Raw genomic sequence first — 22,635 nt, 5'->3', positions numbered from 1 at the left:
AAACTCAGCCATGTAGAATCCTGCTCTGAGCTGATCACATGGCTAGCTAGGATAGGTTTAATTTTGCCTACTAGTCCACGCTTTAAAAAAAAATTACTCTCATTTCCATACAGGAATGAAAATCAATTATATTGAATAATTCACCTGGGTACATAGGAACTGATCCGATCTGATTTCTGAATATCTTAAACAACATATATATATATAGAGAGAGACATATATATGTAGACATATATATATGGCTTTGAAATATCTATATATGTGTGTGTGTATATATATATACACACATGTATATATACATGTGTATACATACACACATATACATACACACATATGTGTGTACATATATATATACATATATATATATATATATATACATATATATATATATATATAATGCAAAGCCATGGTTTTGCATCAATTCCCAGGGCATAGTAAGTCTCTCACAAGTGAAATTATATGAAAGGGTAAAAATATGTCTCTTTAACTTAAAATTGGACAAGATGTGACTATAAATCAATGAGGCTGAACTTTAGAAAAACATACCAGAAATTCTTTAGTAGGTGCAAATTCTCCATCATCATCCTTACTTGGATATTACATACCTAATTCCAGTGACACTTTCACTGCTCAAATTATTTATAAGTTTTCTTTTTGGAACTGTCTTAGAACCAGTACACATGAGACAACACAACCACACAGACACACGCACACACACTCCTTAATCACTCAAAGAATCAGTCTCATTATTTTATAGTTACATCCTATTTTTGACCAAAAATGGCAATACCCATCTTGATCACCCACCTTATTCACAAGACTTGACTCCAAATGGCTTTTGCTTGTTTCCAAAATTCAAATTCACCCTCAAAAGACGAAGATTTGCCACCACTGAGGATATTCAAAATAGTATGACGAAGGTTCTAAAGATAATTCCAAAAGTGCTTTGAGCAATGGCAGCATCATTGGGATAATGGTATAGCCTCCCAACGTGGCTTCCTTGAAGGAAAGAACACTCATGTGGATGTGTAAGTTCTGGTATGTTTTTGAATTTTTATAATAAATCAGTGTTGTTCTCTGATAGTCACATCTCTTAGATGAGGGGGAAAAAAGTAAGTAAGCATAATATTAAATAGAAATCAAACTCTCTAAAAAAATACCATTCAAAATATCTCCCCACTTGTATTACCACCTTTTTCAAAGCTTACGCTATGCACTTTTAAATACAACACAGAACAGCACTGCCAATTAAAAAAAATCAGTAGTACATTAACAAGTTCTACACTAAGATGCATGGTAAGTATACAAATTTGCTTAATTTTTCTTACCTGTAAACAAGGGTGTCATCATAAGTACCATTGTACTGGATTTGAAACATACGTATTCCAGGGATATTTCTTTGAAAATTAAATTTAAGTAGTGCCGTTGATGATGTAGCTTCTGCCACCACAATTTTATCTTGACTCAATTTAGTATCACCATTACTACTGCTTGTGTTAGAACCTGACTTGGTAGAAGTTGAGATATCTGAAGAACCAGGATCAGGCTCATGGATATGGTTTGTACTATTTAGTAAGTGAGGGAGCTTAATTATATGAAGATCCACTATTTGTGTTGCTTCCCCAGCAGGATTGGAAGCAATGCAGGTAAAAGCACCTGTATCCTTTACAGTTGTGATAAGAATGTCAAGTGTTCCGTTATCATACACCAGAGATCTTGTTGCATTTGAAATAAGCTTCCCTTCAGGAGAAATCCAGTGAATTGCAGGCTCAGGGTCTCCCCTGGCTTTGCACCTCAGTGTTGCCCTTTGTCCCTCCAGGACTCTCATCTCATGTGTATGACGAGTAATGAGAGGAGGCTCACACAAAAACTCTTCTTCAGGAATTGACCAAAAGTAGCGGCCAGTTAAAAGTGGAGGAGAAGCACAGGTCTCTAAGTCATCTTCTCTGGACAGACGCCTCAACCACAACAATTCACAATTGCAATGCAAGGGGTTTCCACCAAAACTTAATGCAAAAGTGGATGGGCTTATGATTCCTGAGGTTGCTAGTACCTGAGCTCGCTGAAAGAGAGGGTCAGGTGGTAGCTTCTGCAATTTATTTGATGTCACGTCTAACCGAGTCATCTTGTGCAAATGGGAGAAGGTCCCCTTAGGAATGTTATCAATCATATTGTGATCCAAACTAAGGGTATGCAAGCTAACCATCTTCTCAACAGCATCCCAAGGAATGGTTTCTAGATTATTATAGGACAGATCCAGCTCCTCAAGGGCGAAGACATCATCAAACGCTGTAGAGGAAATTAAAGTCAGCTGATTGTTGTTCAGTATCAAATGATGAAGATTGGAAAGACCACTGAACATATCATTTGTAATTTTAGTCAATCTGTTGCTATTCAAATGCAAAGCCCTCAAATTTCGTAGGTCAGCGAAAGCATGAGGTGTAATAAAACTTATTGTATTCCTGGATAGAGTCAGGTCCACCAAGCTGGTCATATTGGCAAAATCTTTCCTTTTAATATTTGTAACAAAATTGTCTGCCAACCGCAGTTCCACAGTTCTTCTGTCAATGTTTGGTGGAACAAATAAAAGCCCTTTCTTGGCACAAAGGGTTGCAAGATTAGGAGACAAAATCTGACAGACACAACGCTTTGGACAGATCTGAGCTTTCACTGCTATGCCAATGAAAAACAGATAAAAAAGAATTTTTTCCATTGTAGATCAGATTTAAGAGCCTGTAACAGAAGACACAAAATAGAATGTTAGCATCCAATGATTTCATTCATATTCATATTCCTACTAGAATAATATTTGTATGCAATCTAGAATAGAGAAATAATTTCACTTGGTTGCTTAACAAGTATACATATTTATTCTGTAGTAAAGGCTATAATGGGCACTAGGGATGAATAATACACCATTGATAGTTTCATGGGATTTAAAATCAAGTAGGAAAAACAAAGCAGTCAAAAGTTTATTATAACTCTGCAAATTAAGCGCCATTTTTTAAGCATGTCCAGGGTACTCCATGGGTGAACCAAAAGAGATATACAGCCGAGACTGTAGACCTGGGGGTTCAGGAAAACATACCCTAGACCCTGAAGGACATCTTGTTACATAAAAATATTTAAAAAATTAGAGGCCTATTTGAAGATTTGTAAGTAGGTCAATTCAGTAGCCTAAACAGAAACAATAAAAAACAATATTTGTTAGCTTGCAGCATGACCTTTGAAGATAACAAATTCTTGATTAATTTTTTTCATCTTTACAAACTATCTTGACATAGATCAACCTTCACTTTTTTTTTTTTTTTTTTGAGACGAGCCTTGCTTTGTTGCCCAGGCTGGAGTGCAGTGGCGTGATCTTGGCTCACCGGCAACTTCCACCTCCAGGGTTCAAGCGATTACCGTTCAGCCCCCCTGAGTAGCTAACATTACAGGCGCCCACCACCATGCCCAGCTAACTTTTGTATTTTTAGTAGAGACAGGGTTTGTCATGTTGGGCAGGCTGGTTTCGAACTCCTGACCTCAGGTGATCTGCCCACCTCAGCCTCCCAAAGTGCTGAGATTACAGGCATGAGCCACTGTGCCCGGCCAATCTTCACATCCTAACTGAAAATACAAAGATCTTATTCTCAAAAATAACAGGGTTGAATGTTTATCACAATAGCTCCGAGTTCCCTAAATATTAAAATATTTTATTGGTTAAAAATGTGGATTTTTAAAGATAATTTCTGGGAAGCAGCCATCAGTGCTTTCACGTAACAGTATGTTCAACAAGATATTATATTCTGTTTTCCTTCTTTTAAAATCTTAACGAATATATATTTATCCAAATTTAATTTTAAACAAACACTTTGACAATTTTCATTTTTCTGTTTGATCTTGAGTATATGCTATTGAAATCAATTCTCAAAAATAAAAATAATAGCATATATTTGATTAAAAGTTCTCATATGTTGCATCAGGTTTTCTTTTTTTTTGTTTCTTTTTTTTTTTTTTTTAAACAAAGTTTTTCTCTGTCACCCAAGCTGGAGGCTGGAGTACAGTGGTGCAATCACGGCTCACTGCAGTTTCGACCTCCTCATCTCAAATGATCCTACCACTTCAGCCTTCTGAGTAGATGGGACTACAGATAAGTGCCACCACCCTAGGGTAATTTTTTTTTTTTTTTTTTTGTAGAGACAGGGATTAAACTCCTGGGCTCAAGCAATCCTCCTGCCTCAGCCTCCCAAAGTGCTGCAAGTACAGGCATGAGCTACCTTACTCAGCCCATTGCATGAAGTTTTAAAAATCATGAGTGAAAATAGCTGCAGAAAATCATACATATTCTCATTTTCATATAAATATGAAATCATCCTGGAAATATCATGCCTAGTTTTCCAATTAAAGCATATTCTATGACTTTTAATTATTTAATGCCTTTTGTAGGGTAAAAGCCCCTGATAGCAATAATTTAAACATATACTTAGAATGACCCCAGACTGAAGATGCACCTGAATGTGTGTCCTGAGCTAGGGAATCCAGGAGTGGCCAATCCAGAGATTCATTCCTTGTCTATGAGAAACATCTGAGCCCCCAACCTGTCCAATGGAACATGGGCTGTACAGGGGATTGATGCCCTGAAATTTGGGTTAAATGGAGGCTGCCAGGTGGAGATCGTTAAGGGGCGGGTGTTAAATGCTATATAAGTTGCAGGCAGTTGTGGTTTTCCTGACCAGCCTGCCACCACTGGACTGTGCTTAAGGCAGATATGCAGTCCAGCCTGCGACCACTGGACTCTTCCCTGTGTGTAATCCCCTAATCAAACCCCATATCTCACTTGCTGGCTCTGGGTCTCTTCTTCTGCCTTTTGAACCTGGATCCTTCCCTACTGAGGTTAAAAGGTGTCCAGCACAACACCTATTTGATGCCATATGAAATGTTGATCTAGTTAATAAAAATGATCATTACCAACAAATAAAGATAGAATCTTCTGTTTATTACTAACCGGTATTAAACTAGCCTTTCCAAAATAAGCATTAACAAAATTACAAAAATACTTTAAAAAATTACAAAAATATATAAAACAACAAGTTTTAGACTTTGGAAATGAATAAATACAGAACTGTGATCCTTGAGATAGTGAGTTAAAAATTAATTCTATAATTACCCCCGGAGACATCTTCCAAATCACAGCGCAAGAAGGGGAAAGAAGGCAAAGTATGAACAGTCTTGTTAAACTGAAAAGACAAAGATTGGAGAGCAGAGAGTCTCAGGTGGCTTGAATTTGTGGGGCAGTGTACTGGCAAAAAGAGAGTTATTGAAGAAGAGCTCTGGTAATCTATGTAAGTGGAGGCAGGGTAATAGGTACAAACCATGCTGTAATACTGATAAAAAGGGATGAAAGAAAGGGAACAAAAATCCAATGACCTGTGGAATGATGTTAAGAAGTCAAACATATACGTAATTGCACTATCAGAAGAATGCTGTTAGGCAGAAATATATTTAAAGAAATAAAAGCAAACAATTTGTTGAATGTTATTTAAAAAAAATCTATGAATCCAAGCTCAACACAATGAAACCATACCAAGACACATCATCGTCAAATTGCAGCTAACCAAAGGAAAAATAATCTTAAATATAGGTATAGAAATAAGACAGATTACAATAAGGTAAGGTAAACAAAATAAAAGTAACTGCTGACTCCTCACTGACTTCTCATCATAAATAAAGTGAGATGGAAGATAATGAAAAACATCTTTAAAGTGCTCCATGAAGAAAGGAAAACCTAGCAACCTAGGTAGGATTATACTTTTATAAAAGATGAAAACAAGGTAAGAAATTTTAAGAGAAACAGTTTCTTCACCAGCAAACCTGCACTTATATGAAAATGTAAAGGATAGTGTCTTTAGGCTGAAGGAAAATTATATATGATGGAAGAAACTTGAAACTTTATAAATGGCTAAAGAACAACAGAAATGATACATCTGTAGATATGTATGCAATATTTTTATGCATTTTAATGTGTTTATAAATAGTATTTCTCGAATAAATATAGAAAGTAATAAGAAACCATCACTGTCACCCTAAACAAACAAAATAAGCTGGATAAGCTATAAATCATATTTTTAAAAATAGTAACATTATAACCTTTGGAATACAAAGAAACTTAAAGAATCTAACTTCCAGAGGCGGCAGTCCTTGATAAAAGGAGGGAAATGGCGGGGGGTGGTGACTCAAGCCTGTCATCCCAGCACTTTGGGAAGCCAAGGAGGGGCAGATGACGTGGTCAGGAGTTCGAGACCATCCTGGCCAATATGGTGAAACCCCGTCTGTACTAAAAATACAAAAATTAGCCGGGCATGGTGGCACACACCTGTAGTCCCAGTTATTGGGGAAGCTCAGGCAGGAGAATGGCGTGAACCTGGGAGGTGGAGGTTGCAGTAAGGAGAGATCATGCCGTTACACTCCAGCCTGGGTGACAGAGCAAGACTCCATCTCAAAAAAAAAAAAAAAAAAAAAAAAAGAGGAAATACATAGCTGTTGCTCTACTTCCCCCACCAACAAAAAAGAAATTAGGACATCGTATCTATCTGACATAACTTGGGATAAAACGAATCCTGCCTACATTTTACCAAACTTTTAAGAAAGCATTTGTGGTTCAATATAACAAAATAGAATCCACAAGAGCCCCAATAGCAGCTCTTGTTAATGAGAAAACATTAACACCTATCTCATTCTCATTACCTTCAATGAGTAACAGGAATATTATCTTAAAAATATGGGAATACAAAGACACATGCACATGTATGTTTATTGCGGCACTATTCACAATAGCAAAGACTTGGAACCAACCCAAATGTCCAACAATGATAGACTGGATTAAGAAAATGTGGCACATATACACCATGGAATACTATGCAGCCATAAAAAATGATGAGTTCATGTCCTTTGTAGGGACATGGATGAAATTGGAAATCATCATTCTCAGTAAACTATCGCAAGGACAAAAAACCAAACACCGCATGTTCTCACTCATAGATGGGAATTGAACAATGAGAACACATGGACACAGGAAGGGGAACATCACACTCTGGGGACTGTTGTGGGGTGGGGGGAGGGGGGAGGGATAGCATCAGGAGATCTACCTAATGCTAAATGGCGAGTTAATGGGTGCAGCACACCAGCATGGCACATGCATACATATGTAACTAACCTGCACATTGTGCACATGTACCCTACAACTTAAAGTAAAAAAAAAAAAAAAAAAAAAGATTAAAAAAATATATATGGGAATATATGGGAATAGAAAGAGGGTAGAGATAATTTCTCTCAGATACGCCTTATTTTCAGATGAGAAAAAAATTGAGGAAGGAAAGGAAAATTGAAAGAAATATTTCAGGCCACCTTGCTTTTCAGCTTGGAAAGAATGGGAAAGATGCAGAGGAACTAGAAGAAAAATACAGTCCCTCAGGGATTTCAACTATCATGACTGAGAGAGGGGTGGGAGAGCTCAGTCCCCTTCATCTCCATACAAATACTTCTGATTTTAACCACAAAATGCCTACGGTGACATTGGGCAGCTGAAAAATCCTTCCTAGAGCTTCCTAGAGGATATTTCCACCTTCATAGACTACGGGGTAGCTGCAGCCAAAAGAAAAAAACAAATGCTAGGGGTGAGATTTGAGATCAAAAAATTCTCCTAGGCCACCAACAAATCTAGCCCCAGAGCTATAAAGCAGGGTGGTGAGGCCTCCAGAAATTTGGATATCAAAAGATTCATCTGTAAAATAGAGATAGATATCCAAAACCACTATACGGCACAGATCTCAGGTCTTACTAAATAGGAAATTCCCAAACATGTAAGAATTCACATAAAAACTTGAAGAAGCAAGAAAAAGTGACCAACATTTAAAAGGAAGTGATTAATAGAAGCAGATCCAGAGACACCCCAGATATTACAATTGCCACAGGGAGTATAAAATTACTATAATAAAAATTCTAACGTGTCCACAGGAAAAGATGGATATCATGCATGATTTGATGGGAAATTTTAGCAGATACGTGAAAAACAATTTTTAAATGTATATGATCTAAAATATAACAATATCTTCAAAACAGAAGATTGGGCACAGCAGAAGAAAGTATAAACGTAATTGAAGATAAATTAATAGAAAAAAACCTAAATTCAGATTTTAAAAACCTGAAAGAACAGAACAAAAAGTATTAGATCTGAGGGAAAAATATTTGAATGATTAATATTATCAGAATTTTAATCCCTTTCAGAAAGAAAGGGAGAATGGGGCAGAATAAATAGTAGAAGTAAAAATATCTGAAAAGATTCCAGAGTTGATGACATTGATAATATAAAAAGACCAATGCAGCAGATAAACACATGGACACAAAATAACAAATGGCTGAAAACTAAATATAAAGATAAAAATTTATTAAAAGAAGCAGAGAAAAAGGTATTGCATATTTGGAGAATAACTGTATAATTTACAACTGAATTCTCATCATAATTAAGGTCAAAAGAAAATGAAATAATATATTTAAAATTTATAAAGAAAAAAAGAAAAAATCCTATACTCTAGAATTTTATATCCAATAAAGGTATCCTTCAAAATGCATAAAAAGGTATTCACAGCTAGGCAAAATCTAAGAAAAATTTACCTCAGATATTCTGTACAAGATATAACAACAGCAGTTCACCAGTATAGAAGGAAAAGAGAAATAATGAACCCACTGGGAAAATAGAAAATCATTGCCAAGGTAGTAGACTTAATCTGAAACTACATCAAAAACTTCAAACACGAATGGGATGTAAAAGTTAAAGGCAAAGGTTTTTATCTTGCCTAAAATAACCAGACCATCCATGAAGCATTTAGAAAAATACACGTTGAAAATAAAGATATGAACAACTAAAAGTAAAAGGCTGAAAAAGATATGTCATTAAAACACTGAACATAAAAAGTTGATGTGGCTATAAATTAGAAAAAGGCAAACAGTATATGAGAGATAAATATGGGCATTTTATAGAGAAAAAGGATCAATTGATCAAGAAACCACAAAAACACTGAATGCACATGGACTCAGCAAAAGATCTTCAAAATACATGAAATGACACATGACAGAAAAAAGGGAATTTTTTTTTAAATCCACAGTTACGATTAGAGATACGAACTCTTCTCTTTCACTATTAATTGAAATAATAAGCTGACAAAAAAGAGACAGCAGTAGCTATAAAAGATTTACACAGCACTATCAACCAACCTGACCTAATTTATAATTATAAAATGCAACTTCAATAAATAGAGAATACACATTCTTTCCAGATTCTCATGGAACTTTAGCAAGACTATTAAATTGAAATGAAATTAAAATTAAATTAAATTAACTAATTAAATGAAATTAATTTAATTGAAATTAAAGTATAACAATTTATGGTATAAAAAATAGTGTATTTGAATTGTTATGGTAATTCAGAATAAATATATTATTAAAAAGAAAACATGGTTTAACATCAGTTATCTAAGCTTGATACCTAAGAAGCTAAAAAATAAATATAAAAGAGAGTAAATAGAAGAAATGAAACTATTAAAATGAGCAGAAATTTATAAAATAGAAATCAGACCAAAAAATAGAAAAAATACATAAAGTCAAAAGCTGTTTTTTAGAAAACATTGAGGGCCGGGCGCCGTGGTTCACGTCTGTAATCCCAGCACTTTGGGAGTCCAAGGCGGGCAGATCACGAGGTCAGGAGATCGAGACCATCCTGGCTAATACGGTGAAACCCCATCTCTACTAAAAATACAAGAAATTATCCAGGCGTGATGGCGGGTGCCTGTAGTCCCAGCTACTGGGGATGCTGAGGCAGGAGAATGGCGTGAACCTAGGAGGCAGAGCTTGCCGTGAGCCGACATTAGATCTTGCCACTGCACTCCAGCCTGGGCAACAGAGTGAGACTCTGTCAACAAAAAAAAAAAGAAAAAAAAAAAAAAAAAAGGAAAAATTGATCCCTGCAAGATAATTAAGAAAAAATGAGAGAAACCAAAAATTGCCAATGAGAAGAATAAGAAAATACAAAATCCCCTGTCATGCCAATACATATACTCAATAAATCAGATGAAATGGACAAATTCATTGAAAAACGCAAATTACCAAACTACTAATAGAAGAAAATGTATAGACAACAAGATACATAGAAAATATAAACAATATCACATTTGTTAAGGAAACTGAATTCAAAATCAAAATCCTCTTATAAAGGTAATTCCAGATCAAGGTGGATATTTGTATGTCCACATATCTATCATAATATAAATATATAGTATATCAGTTATGTATACAATTTAAACATGTAATATATAATTTTATATATAACAATATAAATACACATATATAGAAAGAGAGAGAGAGAACTAGAAAGAAGGAAGACAAGGAGAAGATGAGGAAAGAAAATGTGGTATTTGTGAGTATTTGGGAATCCGGGTAAAGGGTATACAGAAATTCTTCATGCTATTGTTGCCACTTTTCAGTAATTGTGAGTAGGTGATTAAATTTTTTTAAAAAAGGAAATAGTGATTTTTCATTATGTTTCTAAATATTTGCTCCAAAGGAAGAATAATATACAAAAGGGCACATTATCTGTAGTTAATCAAAACTTAATCATATTTTAGGAACATAAATCTTCTTAACTTTGTCATATATGTTCAAAGAGGTGATTCTATTGCAACTTAAATTATATTTCCTATTTCATAGCTTGATTTACTTTTTATCATCAGGCAACATATATACACATACGGTAATTTAGAAAGTAAGAGTAAGTGTAGAATAAAATCTGGACTACTCCCTTAAGTCTATTTTCTGCTTGAGACCTCTAAGTAATGAAAAAAAAATCATATAAATTGTGATTCATGACTTTTCCCAAGTTATTTGGACAAGATGAAGATTTCAAAGTTTATTAAAAAATACGAGGTAAGATCTCATGTAAAGAAGCATAGTTTTCATTTCCTACAAGTTCACAAACTGATCCTTGACATATTTATTATATTAATACATAACCACTTTTTAAAAATCAATGTAAATGGAAAGTCAGAATAGCTTTCATGCTTTTCTGGAATTAATAATTTAAAAATTCATAAATATAAAACATACTATCTATGTTTTTAATCTAGTTAAGTAAAGCCATTTCAAGCACGATCTGTCTATTTCTCCAAATAGTTAAATGTAAGCAACACAGACAGGTTTTTGTTAAATATTTGAGTGGAATTGTAATTCAGCAAATAGTGATGCAGTTGCAGCTCTTTAGATAATATTTACATATCTCTTTATTATATGTTATTTGAAGCAAATTCTGTTCAAAGAAGAGTCTATTACACACAAACTGAAAAATGATTTTCCATTACTACATCCATCTTTCTGTCATGGCTATTACATAACATATGCTCAAGAGTATCAGTACTTATTTGGAAACCAGGATGGAATATAAAAGCAAATTTAGATTTTACAACCAACTGAGAGTAAAGCCTGTTCTCTGCAAAAACCAATATGGTAGCAATTTATATGTTGAGTTAAAGGAAAGCTATTGGGCTCCTCCATAGCTACCTTGCCATCATTCAGTAGAATGCTGTTAATTCAATTAGTGCCCCTTTGTCTCAACTAATGTCTGGGGACAAATGTTAATGTCTGTTGATATTGATGAGATTTTGCAGGATGTGTTAAATGGCTACAGTATTGTAAAGGATATTTTATAATATAGCTTAGATACTGAAATGCCTTTAATAGTTTTATTTCAAATATTTTAGGTTTTCTGTCTAACTTTTTTTCTAGAGAGACTATAAATGCTAACATTTTAACTGCATTCTCCATTAAAATACATACTAATAATATTATTATTGAGCCTCTAAAATTCAGGCCTCAAAATATGATATATATAACCTGGAACAATTACATTTTGGGATTTGATTATAATAGTCACTAGTAATATGGCTAAGTACATTGAATGTAATAAATTCTTAAAATTCACCCATGCATCAATTTATTTATCCTTTCATTAATATTTTCGGGAAGATATGTTTAGCAACTGCAACATACACAAGGTGTATTGCTGGAATCTACCAAACTTAGAAAGTTAGGATCTGTGTAAAACAGGTATATAAACAAAATAGATGGCCAACTATGAAAATGCTGACTTATTATACTTTGATATTTAAATTTGCATAGTCCTAATGGGTTTCTGAGTTCTTAATATAGTATCCTGTAATTTTTGTTCTCAACATGTGCGTGTGTGTATATATATATATATATACACACACGCACATACACACATGCACATGTATTTTTACCATGAAATAAATTTACATAAACATTATTTACATAAATTAACTACAGATAAGACACCAATTACACAAAACAAATAATTTTAAAAATAATAATTGTCCTTTATTGAAGATAGGTAAACACAAAGTAAGTAATAATTTCTTCATTTTATAGATAAGGAAACAGAATTTGTCATGATCATGTCTTCTCTAACTTGTGCCTTCTCTAACTTATAGATATGCAACATTCCAGATATTCATTGCTTTCTAAAACTGAGGTGAAGGCTGCATAAAAAGATGTTTTATGTCATTTTGAAAATGTATTAGCAGGGCATAGTATTCTGCACCCGTAATCCCAGGTACTCAAGAGCCTGAAGCTGCTGAGCTTGTGCAACTATATTGCACAACTGCATATAATTTATTCCCATTGTATATGATAAAATTGAATTTAGGAAACGTAAGCGATACTCTCACAGTCGTATAGAAAGTAAACAAAAGGTAGTTTTAAGAGAGAGAGAGAGAGAGATCTATTTCCCAAAGCCATGTTCTTCCTAGTATGTTAGATTGCTAGTGGTAAATATTATTTATATTGTGTTTTTCTGATTATGTAGCACTTTCATATAAAGGATTTTTAATTCTCACATTGTAAACAATGATACTTTACATTCATCATGTCATTTACTCGTTTATTTTCTTTGTCTGTCTTTACAATTAAATTACATTTTAAAGGTGCTAGCAGATTATTGTGGCTGTTAACCAAAAAGTGATTTCGACAAGTGTCTCAATTGATAGAGGTTTATTTAGCCAAAGTTTGAGGATGCTTCGGGTAAAAACACAAGGCATAGGAGCATCTGTATTGCGCACTTTTCCCAAGAAGGTTTTGGAAACTTCAGTATTTAAAGGAGAAAGAGCAAGCAGGAAGGATAAAAGAGAAGGCAGGTAGGTAGTAAGGCAAATGGTCACATTCTTGTGAGACTCTGATTAGTGCTCAGTAAACCTATATTCTACAGGTGAAAGGGAGTAAAAGAAAAAGACAATTGGCCGGGCGCAGTGGCTCACGCCTGTAATCCCAGCACTTTGGGAGGCCGAGGCGGGTGGATCACGAGGTCAGGAGATTGAGACCATCCTGGCTAACACGGAGAAACCCCGTCTCTACTAAAAATACAAAAAAAAAAAAAAAAATTAGCCAGGCATGGTGGCGGGCGCCTGTAGTCCCAGATACTCGCGAGGCTGAGGCAAGAGAATGACGTGAACCCGGGAGGCGGAGCTTGCAGTGAGCCGAGATCGCACCACTGCACTCTAGCCCGGGTGACAGAGCGAGACTCCGTCTCAAAAAAAAAAAAAAAAAAAGAAAGAAAGAAAAAGACAATTATGCATTCCTCTGGTGCTCAGTGTATCTACATTTTACATAAAATATAGGAAACATCAACAAATAGAATAGAGAAAAAGTCAATTACGTATTCTTCTCTGGTAGGTGGAGAAATGATTTCTGGTCTGCTCTTGTCCTGCACCTGTGAAGATAAGCTAGTAATTGACATAGTCGGAGTGAGATTAAACAGAACTTGGATTTAGTGCTAGGTTACAGAGGGGGATATCTCCCTTACATGTATACATATGTATCTTTCAGGTTATATATGTATCCTGAAAGATTTAGGAGCTTACAGGGAATTTCCTCATGAGCAATTTGTGAGGGAGGCCAGCTGGGTAAATACGTGGCCTATAGTGGGAACCTGATTTATGTATGAAGTCAGGACACAGGGTTATGAAATAACAACTCTCTTTTGGGGAACAGAAGGAAGACAGTATTACATGACTCAGTTTCCAACCTTAACTTTCCCTTTGGCATTGTGAGTTTGGGATCCTAAAGACTCTATTTTCTTTCACACAGTAAAGACATCAGAACAACTTGGAAGGCAATCAAAATGACACACTTAACTATAGTCATTCATTTTTCTTTGGTAAGTGAAAACATGAGTGAAGTCACCCAAATATTTTAATTCAGAATGCTAAGTTTTCTTTTAAGTGTATAAATTCCACCTCATACAAGAGAGAGTGATTTCTATATGTAAAGAAATCTCAGTATTCTTTAATTGGTATGGCTTGAGTTGTCACCTATCTTGCCTACTCAGAAATCTCCCTACAGAGACTCTATGTGATATTGGGAACCCATGGATCCTACCAGTAAATACTACTAGGAACTGTGAAGGTAAATGTGTTCTTTCTTGCAGAAAATTGCTTGGGGAGAAAAAGCAGCCTAGAAAAGGCTAGTGCTAAGAGGCTGTGAAGATTCCCTACAGTGCTGGAACAACAGGAGTCTGGAGTTGAGTCAGCTGGCGCAGGTGGCAATGGTTCCCTAAAATGAATTTTTGTTGATCATGAGCATTTCCTATGCATGTGCAGAAATAAGTGGGAAATATTTGGGAAAGGGGAGTGATGTGTGTAGAAAAGAGGGAGATAATTCATATATAAAACTTCAATTAATTAAAACAGTAGTACCTCCAGGAGATAAGTACAATTAATCTGGGGAGTAGATAGTTATTTGTTGATATTGTTTGACTTTGTCCCCACCCAAATCTCATCTAAATTTGTAGTACCTACAATCCCTATGTGTCATGGGAGGGAACCAGTTGGGGGGTAACTGAATCATAGGGGTGGTTACCCTCATGCTGTTCTTGTGACAGCGAGTGAGTTCTCATGAGATCGGCTGATTTTATAAGGGGCTTTTTCTCCTTTTGCTCAGCACTTCTTTCTGCCACCATGTGAAGAAGGACATGTTTTCTTCTCCTTTCACAATGATTGTAAGTTCCCTGAGGCCTTTCCAGCTCCGCTAAACTGCGAGTCAATTAAACCTCCTTTCTTTATAAATTACCCAATCTTGGGTATGTCTTTATTAGCAGTGTGAGAATTGACTAATATATTCATTTAGATAAATAATTTGATTATCCACTTTGTTTGTGAAAGGTACATTCCCCAGGGCATTGCTTTTGTAGGTACAATAAAACAAGGCTAGACAAATTCCTCTACTTGATAAAGTGCATTGTAAGGAAGAGGAGAAAGGACCCAAGAAAGTATAGCAAAGAACAATATTCTATATAAAATGTGGGTAGGCATGTGGCTTCAGATAAATAAGCAGAGTTTGTTACCTTTCAGTTACAGAGTATATTGTTGCTGTGATATTGCCCTGTTGCAATATCAATGTCAAACCTGAAGATGTTTGCCTCAACATATCTGTGCCTTTTGGAAAGCATCAGAGTAAAAAGATCTTGAGTTCCACATCATTGATTAATGAGGAATCTGAATCTCAGTGAAGGCCTGAAAACATTATTAGGTATCCAAGATTCCAATCTGAATTTAATGCACAGTTCTCTTTCTACTGCATCTCATTGCAGGATAATTAGGCTTCAATGGTCACAGGAATTAGGAAAGATTCACACATTGAACATTGCCACAAATGTGAAATGCAATGAAATCATCATGCTGCTACCTCAGCACAGTAGATGACCCCTGTTTCTTCCAATATAGCAGCCTCTTTCCTGGAATTCACGTTGATTTATGACAACTTGAAAGGACATAAAAAAGGTTATAACACAAATTTGAATGTTATTAATTGGTTTTTGAAATCTAATAAATGATGTATTACTTTATCCAGTTTTTCCTTGAAATTCTGAAAGGTGAATCTTTGAGCTATAGAGATGTCAAACTATCCACTGTATTTCAGTTTTCCTAGGGTATTTAACATTTCTTGTAACTGTAGTCCCTGTGGTTATATTGGCTCTGTTGTGCTGTTGCCATAGCAATTAAAGAAACACAGTAGTAAAGCAATGCAGAAAGAATGATCATCAGTATGGAGATGCTGTATGACAGAATTCAGGCATCTAGAAATATGGAAGATTCTTCAGGAAATAATTTCTCTTCATATTATTGTGGGCATTGAGGTAGCCTAGTTATCTCTATCAGAAAATCAAATCGAATAGCTGAGTCTCTGTGAACATGAAAAATGGGAGAAGAAAGGCATACACACATACAGAAGGAAGAAAAGTGAATTTACTGAGGGTATAAATACTAAGTATGTGTGCGGGTGGAAAGTTCCGGCAGTACTCCTACAGAAATATTTTGACAAACTAACACCATATGGAAGATTTTATATCACTGAACGCAATGTCTCTCTCTCCTTCTCTCTCTCTCTCTCTCTCTCTCTCTCTGTCTCTATCTCTCTCTCTTTCTCCTCTCTCTTTCTCTCTCTTCTGTCTTAGGAAAATGGAGGGTTAAGAATATTTAGTACATTTTATTGTATTTTGGGAAGTGCATTCTGCTCTTCTACCCCTAAAGAAAAATTTAAGAAAGCTCTGCATTGATTGTGTTTCTGTGATTTGAGTTCGTGTTTCCTTCAAATCCTGCACTATGCCTGAAAATAGGATCAAGATGCAGTTTTATTCACCCGTTGTAAATAGAAACTGTTTAACAAAATTCTTGGCCCAGGACAGATTCTCCATAAGCAGCAGCAGCAGTCATTACTGCAACAGTGTAGTAAGCAAGAAAAATAACAAAGTGGAAACAGCCTATTACCAATTTTAGGGTGAACAATGCTACATCAACTCAGTGAATTTTAAATCAAGCCATTGAAATGTTTATGACTCATAAAGAAGTGGAATTTAGACAAAAGTTTAGTGAAAAAACAGAATAAACTATTTTATATACTTTTGTATATGCAAATCTATACACATATCTGTGTGCACACATATGTGCCTGTGTTATGTGTTTATGAGAAAGTACTAGCTGCATTTCTAATATCCACTTGTCCCTTCTTTAGAAGAAGAACCTAATTTTTACCCATTGCATTGCCCAGAATGAAGTTTGTTTTGTAAATTGTGCCTTCCAATGATACATAAGTGAAAATGTTGAGAACTTCAGAGCAGGCTGCTTACACGGAGATAACTGAGATGGGATCTACCACTTATCCTGTGCTGTTTGCCTTCTTTCGAATTACAGTTCGAATATAATGTGTGGAACCCTAGCACCAAACTGGGACATTAAGATAACCTTGAAGATGAGAGTCATGAGCAAGGATGATAAGGACTCATTCCTAATTGTCTTGCATTTGCTCTACCAGCCCTGGATTGCTCTCTGACATGTTTAAACCACTACTATTTTGAAAAGTCTGTTATTTATAGCCAAACTAATTTCAACTGGTTACAGTGAGATTTTAAATCATTAAAGCATCAAATATGAATATGCTAAAATGATTAGAAAAAAAACATAGCATGCATTCAAATCTATGTCTATAGTACCTTAGATACTTTTTGTGTGTAGCTCTTTTCTGTAAATTTTTCAAAAAGTTAAAAGTAACTTGGGTTCTTTTAATATTAAATCATCCACATTAGTCATAGCCATAAAAGTTATCTACTAATTGAGAAGTTTTTGACAGGTATAGCTGTAAGCTTTAACAAAATTACTAAAAACAAATATTATATGATGATTAAAGTGAATAAACACATTTAGCCTACATCTGTCATCTATCAGCAGGCAGGCACTGTTCATTCAGTCTCTGAAGCATTTCCTGATAGTAAGTTAGACAGCAGAGATTATTATTTCAAACCAGCTAAAGAAATTCTTATTTAAAAAAAGCCATTGAGCCCACATTCCCTAACTATAAGAATGTAAAATAATAATTAAAAAAGGTTTCCAACATGGTTATTGGTTAAATATGTGGAGTAAGTACAAGTGTTAGCTAATGTCCTCAACTTTAGCTTGGGTAAAAGAGCAGGTAGAGTAATATTAACTAGAATGTAGTAAAAAAAAGTTGGAATGTGATGAGATAATAAATTAATTGGGGTAATCTATTTTTGAAGGTAACTTTCTGGTTTAAATCAGGGTGGGAGAGATGTTGAAATAAACAGGAATACTGTGAGTAGAAAACCTTGGAGGATATAATGGATAGATATGGCTGCTTTGCAAACAATAAGTACGTGCTATTTGAAATTTCTTGACAGCACACTATTGTATAAATCTGGGATTTTTTTTTTTTTTTTGGAACAGTTGCCTAGGATGGAGTGCAATGGTGAAATCTCGGCTCACTACAACCTCCGCCTCCCGGGTTCAAGAAATTATCCTGACTCAGACTCCCGAATAGCTGGGATTACAGGTGCCCACCACCATGCCCAACTAATTTTTGTATTTTTTAGTAGAAATGGGGTTTCGCCATGTTGACCAGTCTGGTCCTGGACTCCTGACCTCAGGTAATCTACCTGCCTTGGCCTCCCAAGTTGCTGGGCTTATAGGCATGAGCCACTGTGCCTGACCTAAATCTGGGAGTATTTTTTACTGTTATTTGTTATTATACAAAATAATAATTACTTTTGATTTGATGATTATTTTTAATTTTTCAATTGGCAAGGCTATTGACGCAAGCATTTTTTTAATGAGATAAATCTAGTATCTACTTTTGTCCCTAGGATTTTAAAAATAGAATCGGATGATTTTTAAATAAGACCCCATCTCTCATTTTTTTCTAGTTTTTAAAAGCACTTATTTCTAGCTGAGAATATCAAGGCCTAAATATTTATCAGATATGATTGGAATTTTTCAAACCTTAAAAACTGACATATGCAACCTAAATATGTACTGATAATCTAGTATTTAGATGAATTATAATATACCTGGTCGGTTGTAATATAACACAGTCATAAAAAATTTTTGAGAGTTAAAAATAATAATAAAACATGTGCTACAATGTATGTTGGCATAATTCTAAAATGTCCCTGTTATTGCTACTCCCTGGTGTATACACTTTTGTGTAATCTTATTCCATTGAGTGTAGTTAAAAGCTACAACTTCTAATCAATATTAAATGTCAGTAAAAAAAAAAAGAGGCAGTTTGTATATGTATGTACAACTCCCAATTATTTGACTTTGAGTTAATAAAAAGAGAGTTATTGATATGGTTTGGCTGTGTGCCCCCACTCAAATATTACCTTGAATTGTAATAATCCCCATGTGTTGTGGGATAGACCCATTGGGAGTGGATTTTCCCTGTGCTGTTTTCATGATAGTGAATAAATCTCATGAAATCTGATGGTTTTATAAAGGCAAGTTCCCCTGCACATGCTTTCTTGCCTGCTGCCATGTAAGACATGACTTTGCTCCTCATTTACCTTCTGCCATGATTATGAGGCCTCCCTAGCCATGTGGAACTGTGAGTCAATTAAATCTCTTTCCTTTTAAATTACCCAATCTGGAGTATATCTTTATTAGCAGCAGGAAAACAGATTAATACAGTTATTTTGAGGGATGTCATATTGGCCAAATCATCTGAAGGAAGGTATTTTTCCTGAAGTTAGAGACTCCAAATAGCAGATTCCCTCTCTTAATTGCTGGCTTTGAAAAATCAAACTGTCATAATTCTACAGCAGTGAGAAAATGAACTCTACCAACAACCTGAAGGAGCTTGGAAGTGAGTTCTTCCCTAGTTAAGCCTCCACATGAAAACTCAACCAGGCCAATACATTTATCATAGCCTTGAACAGAAGACCCAGCTAAGATGTGTTTAGATTCCTACTCCATGACAACTGGAGATAATACATGTGTACTGTTTTAAGGCCTCAGTCTTTATTAATTTCACAGCCGTAGTAAAATAATAAAAAATATTTAGATTAAACATTGAGCTAAAAGTCAAATGTGCACCATGGTCACAATTATTGAGATGGTTTGGCTGTGTCCCCACCGAAATCTCATGTCGAATTTTAGCTCCCTGAATTCCCATGTGTCATGGGAGGGACCCAGTATGAGATAACTGAATCATTGGGGTGGATCTTTCTCTTGCTGTTCTCATCATAGTGAATATGTCTCACAAGATCTGATGGTTTTATAAGGGGGAGTTTCCCTGCACAAGCTCTCTCTTTTCTGCCGCCATGTAAGATGTGCCTTTAGCCTTCCAACATGAATGTGAGGCCTCCCCAGCCATGTGGAACTGTGAGTCCATTAAACCTCTTTTTCTTTATAAATTATCCAGTCTTGGGTACATCTTTATCAGCAGCATGAAAACAGACTAATGTACTAAAACTAAAATAGTATTTGATATAATTTTTATTTCAACAATGCCAGGCTAGATAATTTGGATACCTCTTTAAGCTGAATGAAATACTAATAAAAACCTTTTTTAAAAAAAAAAGCTGCATAAAGTTAACACGATGAGGAGTAGCAGATTGACATTTAGGAAACATAAGATGCCACAGAGGTAAACTTCTTAAAGACAATTTTGTTTTGTGAGCTTTTTCTGATCATGAAAATAGAGACTTCCTAACAGACCTGTGGTGTTGTACAGGTGCTCAGGAGACATGCAAAAAGTGTTTTCCTTTCAGCAGTGTCATTTGTGATAATGTCAAACTGGAAAAAACCAAGTTGCTGATAATGTCATACTGGAAACAACCAAGTTGCCCACTCAGAGTAGAATAGAAATATAAATTGGAGAGAACAAGAAAATACTATAAAGCAATGGAAATGAATAACTACCACTCCAGCAGTAACATGTTGCTTATAATGTTGACAAAAGAAAGACATAAATGAGTGAATACTCTGGATTTTATTTATATATAAATTTCAAAACCAAGGACATATTTAAATGGTGATAGAATCATAACTAAAAGTAAATTAAGTGATTAACATAAACATGTGAATTATGTTTATTTGCCAGTGAATGGAGGGAATGTAGTTTCCATGGGACATATAGGATTTGAAGGTACTGGCATGTTCAATTTCTACACCGAAAAGCAGGCTGCATGGCAGTCATTTTATAATTACTCATTGTACTACACATGTGTGTTTTATGCACTTTTTGGTATGAATAATGCATTTCACAAAAATGTTTTAAATGGCTTAAAATATTGAAAAGTATTCAGTGTGTCCTGAGACTAGTAATGGCCTCTATTCAAATGCTTCTCTTAATTTTGGCAAATTAGATACTGCTAATGCAGTGGAAGGAGTCAGGGAGCAAAGAGATATCTTCTAAAGACATTTCATGGCCTGCATTCCATTCATACTATGCATCAGTAAGTGGTGGATAGTTGGAGAACAGGGACTCATATTTATGTACCCTCTGGAGAAGCCAAATTTTATGCACTTATTCAGGATTTTTTAGATAAGTAAATGACTACTAACACTATTATCACTAATAAAATTAGAACTAGAAATAGTCTGGCTACCACCGTGCATTCAATTGGTTTCTTTGTGTTGATGCTAAGCTTGAAGGAGCATGATAATTAAAATACTACTCAATGTGGTAACTTTTTGTCCTAAAGTTCTAGTTCCTTTACATCCATTGTTCATTCTTTCCACTGGCCAAATATTTAGAACCTTGTCATCTGCTATTCAATAGGTAGTCAAAATCTAAATAAAATACAAAAAAAGTAAAGAAAAGTTAATTTTTATGAGCTTTTGAAGGGCTACGTCTTGGAGAAAACTTTTTTACTGTATTGCATCCCAACTAGTTTGCTGCTGCTTTTTGTTTGATTTTCTCTGTCACAGAGGAGTGTGATTAAAACATTGTGGCCTGGAGAAAAAAGTACAAAAACGAAAACATACATATGGATAGCAACTCCATGGTGAATGTAAGTGAAATATATTTATAAATATAAAGTGAAAACATTTATGCTTTCTAGGAGTCAGGAGATCTGTCCTACACTTTCTATCTGATTTCCTGGAAGATCCCTCCCCTACAAAAGTTCTTTTTGCAACTATGGCAAACAGAGACAAAGAAGAAATGAAAAAAATATTCCCAGTTAGCATAAGAAAAAGAGGGAGGATATGAGGGAAGGTAGCAAGGAAGTGAGAAAAGTTGAGCAAGGAAGTGAGAAAAGGTGAGAAGTGACAAAAAATAAAAAGTCTGAATGAGGATATTTTTCAGCCAATTCTTCACTGAACAAAATGGCAGAGATCTGATGGAGATAAAATACATAAGGAGAATGTAATATGGAGATCTACTGTGAACTGAGAATCAGCTGGGATGACGTACACATGAAGCATCAACACCAGTGTAAACTCACATTTAATACATGCCACCCATCCTAACCAAAACAAAACTTAATTGGCAGTCTGGTAAAACGAGTGGAAAGAATTAAAAATCAGGTGGAAATAAGTTGAAATATAGAGATTTGCTTTATGTAAAACATAAATCTCTTTTCATAAGCCAGAGATTTGGATTAAAACCAGGGCATTAGGATTTTCACCATGTGCACACATGCACACACATACCCCTCCACACACACACACAGATGTGTGCATATGTATAATACACCAACTAACATTTAACATGACACTCTTATGTAGGTATTATAATACCTTT

General features: G+C 35.1%; 1 protein-coding gene across 4 annotated transcripts in view; it reads right to left on the bottom strand.

The window, feature by feature from the left end:
- The window catches only part of LRFN5 (leucine rich repeat and fibronectin type III domain containing 5), a 316,314-nt gene that overhangs the window by 15,153 nt on the left and 278,526 nt on the right, over positions 1 to 22,635 (bottom strand). For all 4 annotated transcript variants that reach the window (XM_002824703.4, XM_054530061.2, XM_054530062.2 and 1 more), the window contains exon 3: positions 1,329 to 2,733. In XM_002824703.4, coding sequence (XP_002824749.3) covers positions 1,329 to 2,713 — 1,385 coding nt within the window. In that variant the 5' untranslated portion in view covers positions 2,714 to 2,733. The remainder of the gene's footprint in view (positions 1 to 1,328; positions 2,734 to 22,635) is intronic.

This window comes from Pongo abelii, chromosome 15 (assembly GCF_028885655.2).
Source record: "Pongo abelii isolate AG06213 chromosome 15, NHGRI_mPonAbe1-v2.0_pri, whole genome shotgun sequence".
In the NCBI taxonomy this organism is placed as follows: domain Eukaryota; kingdom Metazoa; phylum Chordata; class Mammalia; order Primates; family Hominidae; genus Pongo; species Pongo abelii.
Note: the sequence above shows the minus strand (reverse complement) of the source record. Positions and strands in the feature narration are given on the sequence as shown.